The following is a 4920-nucleotide window of genomic DNA, read 5'->3' on the forward strand; positions in this document are numbered from 1 at the left end:
AAGTGTGTGTGTGTGTGTGTGTGTGAGAGAGAGTGTGTGTGTGCGTGTGAGTGTGTGTGTGAGCGTGAGTGTGTGTGTGTCTCATCAAGCACACAGTAGGGGAACTGATATTATTAGCATGTGTGAAACCCAACAGATATAAAACCATTTTAGAGCTGATGAGACCCTCAGAGCGCTGATCCAGAAACCATTTCCCGTGATTACATGTGAAGCGTTTTGACTCTATAAGAACACGCGTGCAGCAGGACACTCATTGGCGTTATTTCCTGAAACCTGCGCTGGTCGATCCGCTCAGAAGAAGGAGGTGTCGGAGGAAAAGGCGCCGGCGAGCCTGAACTCGTCCCGCAGGAGCACGCAGAAGAGCCGCTGCGGCAGGGCTTTGGAGTACGGCGCGGGCCGTGGCACACAGGTGCGCAGCAGAACCTCCCGTCCAGCAGGGGGCGGAAAATCCGGAACCGTTTTCCTGTCATCCGTCCCTCCAGAACGACCCGCCTCGTCCTCCAGCGGCGCCAGCAGAGCGGCCTGAACACATCGGCACACAACACACATCAGTCACGCTCTGACTTCATATCAGCTGAGCTGACAACGTTACATAAACGTATTCGACAAACGCTCAAATGAGTGTGTAGAGACTGCAAATTGACACAATCTATTTTTTTCTGTGCAGGAACAAATTCCACTAATTGCGAAGCTGATTGCAAATTAGCAGATGCCGGAACTGAGATATAAAACATGTTCTGGATTCAGATCAACCTGCAGCGTCTGTGACGACCAAAACCCCTTCATGAGCACAGAAACGCTCGCTTCTGAGGGTTTTCAATTCAATTCAAGTTTATTTGTATAGCGCTTTTCACCATGCAAATCGTTGCCAAGCAGCTTTACAGAAAATTTAAGTTTCTACATTACATTTAATAGTATATAGGGTAAATATTTATTATATTTAGATTTGCTTGTGTGCACTCACACAATGAGGTCGTGTTGGCAGAAGTAGCACTACTTCAGTACCAAATCCACACTTACATTTTAAAAACGTGACGATCCTAGACTTTCAGTACCGGTGATACCGGGCCGATCCGGCACAGTTGATCGGCGGCTGCTTTCAAACGCTCCTGTATTTGTGTCTGAAGGTTTCTATCTACAACGTGTTTTTGCAGCATTGCAGCCAATCACAGATGTGCTTGATGAGCACGTGAAAGCAACGGCCAATCAGAGGCGTTCGAGTCAGAATCCGCTCGATGCGCTAGAGTTTGTTCAGCGTGAGCTCTGCGCGCTCGCAAATCGTATAAACATGATGTAAATAATGGATTAATTGTGCTGTATAGACAGATTGAATGACTATAACGGGAGTTTTGAGCTTGAGCTGCATCTGAACTGAACTCATATAGGAGCGTCTTTGCTCACTTTCTGATAAATTGAATAAAAGTTTTATTTTTCAAGCTACTTAAGCACAGACTGCAAAGTTTCGGAAGCGACGACCAAATGAAAACTGAATCTGAAATAGCGATATTTGACACTGTGATAATCACAACAGACAAAAACAGCCTGATATGTCAACACCGCTCCATGTTTAAGTGCAACAGATCCGACACTTATTCTGTTACCAGTGATGTGTTTGTTACTTTATTACAAATTTTTCATTTGATAATTTTAATGCAATATTTACTTAATTGAAGGATACATAGTAATGTTTTACATTTTTTAGAATTATTAATAGCTTTAATAATGAACACATTTTATTTTATAAATAGTTAAATAAAAACAGTTACAATAGTTTTTTCTTTGGTGCTGAAATTGATAGCGAGAACCATGAAATTTGACAGGTATTGGTACAGACTACAGAAATTACTCTCACAAACGGATCTGGTTCTGAACCCAGAACACAAACATGAGACTAACTACAGCAGAACATCACTGTCTATCTCTACAGAACCAACCTCCAGGTCCATCAGGAAGCCCTGCCACACCAATCAACCAAACACCAGAGTGCAGATCAGAAAACAGCGATTAGCGCTCAGATAACAGATAACAGAGATGATTCTACACACTGATCCGCACTGAAGTACATCATCATGGTGTCAGATGCTAGATTTTACCTCGTCGCTGGAGTCGGCCAACTTCACAAGAGTGACAGACAAGCGGTGTTAGGAGAGAACAAACAAACAAACAAACAAAAATGAAGAAAACACAGGGCCAGATAAGAGCATCTGTAAACGTTCAGTGTGTCGCATGCTTTAGATCGAGCCGCGAGGAATGAATCTCACAAACACATTTCACACAAAAATCAGAAACATGCATAAAGAAAAAGCCTTTTAAAAAAAATTTGTAGCAGTATTTTAATGACAACTAAACATTTTTCGTAGTGACTATAATCTTGAAAGGTGCAAAAAATATACTGAACTGAATCAACACTGATCTGAATAATGACTTCTTTAGAGCTGCTGTGCAGCAGAATATGAGTTTGTCTCATATTTGATGAAGTCTGCATCACTGATTCTGTTATTTTCTGTTTATGATGGTGAAGCTGCTCTGAAATTATCTGTACTGGATAATAAAGCACTACAGAAATAAATGTGACTTGAATTTAAATTGTACAGTATTTATACATAACAGTACAGCTACTGCTTTTAACAAATGACTTGCATTAATTTGGGAGTGGAAATGTGCTTAATTATCATGACAATAAATGTTACAATAATACTAATGGTTCTATAAGCTTGAACTTATTTAAGCATCCTATGACATCTTAATTTTTTCTGTTTTGGTTTTGGGTTGAAATCCAAGTGTGAGATTCATCCTTAAAGAGGAAACAGTAACAATGTGCGAAACAATAAGGTTCTTCAGTATAATGTTCATTCTGAAGGTTAAAGAAACAGAACATTATTATTTGATGAATCTGATTGATCATTGGTGCAGTCATGCTTTGGATGTGTCCGGGTCACGGCACCACTTGTTCTGTTCTTCAGAGTCACACTGAAAACATCCAAAACATGATCAATCAGAGCAAACACGATCAATGCAAGCACATTCCCACAAACACATGCAACAAAAGCAGCCACTGTGAGTCTGTCTCTCTCTCATTTCTCTTTCTTCCAGGAAGTCTCACCTCATTTGAATCCCTGATTTCACATGCTTTACATGGGGATGCTTGGGATAATTATTGCCTTTCTATTTGCAGCCTGGCAACACAGGCTATAATTTAGTCCTCACACACGCAGACGGTAATTGAGGAAGATTTCCAGGCAAACAAACTCCATTTCAAACAGTTCTCACTTAAAGCAAACTTGTGAGCACGGATCTCGTTCGTGAGCATCTGAAGCTCAAGCCAAGCACCGCAGCGCTGACATTTCAACGCTCATATCGCATTTTCAGCCTGTTTAACTGTAAATAGCTGAGAATTGCAATTTACACTGGGGCCATTAAGCACAAGTGCATCCTGGGAATGATGGTGATACACATAGAAGAGACTAATACTAACAGGGTAAATTAATGAGGTTTCCAGTGACTCATGGGTCAATCTTACGGAAAAACATTCAGATTGATTCATCTCAAAATCAAAAGAAAAAACATTGCATTAAATTAAGCATAAAAATGCAGCTCTGCTGACATTCTCTGTGAATTCCAGGTCAGATTTTGCAGTGAAATCAATTGAAATCTATCAATCTGATCTGGAAAGTTCTCTATGAGATTGACCAGCTACTAGTTAGCACACTGATGAGTGGTCAGGTACTAGTTCCACTAACTAAAACCCTAAGTAACTCAAACACAAGCCGTTCATCAAACATGCTGTTTAACCGTCAGACTCCAAACGAGCGAAATCACTCGCCGGCATGTTTAATTACCTCTGTGTCACATTAAAGCTCTAAATGAAACTAAGACATCTGCCGCATTTCATTAATTTAGCTAATTATGACAAACGGCAAAAACAGCTCCAGCAGATTTTTAAATGTATTTTTAAAGCTGTGGCTCGTCCTGCTATTAAAGTCGTCATGATGCGCTTCAACGCGTTCGGCAGCGTCTCGGTTAATCTGGTTAATTTTTGGAAAAAATAAAGTATTAAAATGATTAAGGTCTTTAACGCAGCGTCCGGTCCAGACATGTCTGTCATCTTACACTGATGAACATGATGCAGGACGACTGACTGCAGAATGCAGTTATATGAGCCTAAAGATTCACGATATGAGCACAAAAAATAAATCACCCTCTAATATTTATATTATATGATATAGTTTAGTGATATCACACCAGCTAGAGTGCTGCTTTCCCCCAATATCTGCACGACTGCAAATCAGATTCATTTATACAACAGTTCAATAAACAAGTTCATATTGTGTTACATTTTGGACACAATATTGTCTTTTTTGATCAATTTCACAAATGAAAATAGTTCAATCAAAGCCACAGCAGAACTGTTGAGCATCTCTGATCAACACACAGCAGTGATTCATTACTGAATGAATCCACGATTTTGAACGAATCGAGTGAGTCAATGATTCATAAAGACAGCCACTTGCTTTGTTTCTGAATGAATCAGCTGTTTGAATGAATCGGTTGAAAAAATGTGTGTGTTTGTGTGTGTGTGAGAGTGTGTGTGTGTGTGTGTGAGTGAGTGTGAGTGTGTGTGTGTGTTGGTTTACCCGCTGAGAGCTGACGAACAGCTTATGAATGATGTTTCCAGCAGGTCCTCGTCCGGCTCCAACCACAGAAACCTCGGGCTCCTCCAGCAAACAGCTGACAAACCTGACAGACGACAGACAGGAACAGCGTTAGAACACGAGACTGAGCGTCACAGGAAGAGCATGCAGGAGAGTTTAGATGAAGAAAGAGGATTGTTTATCATGTTCATATTCGTCATACTGAGAAATGAAACGGGAAATGCAGCCTGCTCAACACACTCTCTCACACACACACACACACACATAC

General features: G+C 40.7%; 1 protein-coding gene across 1 annotated transcript in view; it reads right to left on the reverse strand.

The window, feature by feature from the left end:
• Nucleotides 1-272: 272 nt before the first annotated feature.
• The window catches only part of rab3gap1 (RAB3 GTPase activating protein subunit 1), a 33472-nt gene continuing 28824 nt past the window's right edge, over nt 273-4920 (reverse strand). The window contains exons 23-24 of the mRNA XM_016449564.1: nt 4635-4737; nt 273-522 (exon numbers count right to left, since the gene is read on the reverse strand). Of these exons, the coding sequence (XP_016305050.1) occupies nt 292-522; nt 4635-4737 (334 nt within the window). The 3' untranslated portion in view covers nt 273-291. The remainder of the gene's footprint in view (nt 523-4634; nt 4738-4920) is intronic.

Source organism: Sinocyclocheilus anshuiensis, unplaced genomic scaffold, assembly GCF_001515605.1.
Source record: "Sinocyclocheilus anshuiensis isolate Anshui unplaced genomic scaffold, SAMN03320099.WGS_v1.1 scaffold1269, whole genome shotgun sequence".
In the NCBI taxonomy this organism is placed as follows: domain Eukaryota; kingdom Metazoa; phylum Chordata; class Actinopteri; order Cypriniformes; family Cyprinidae; genus Sinocyclocheilus; species Sinocyclocheilus anshuiensis.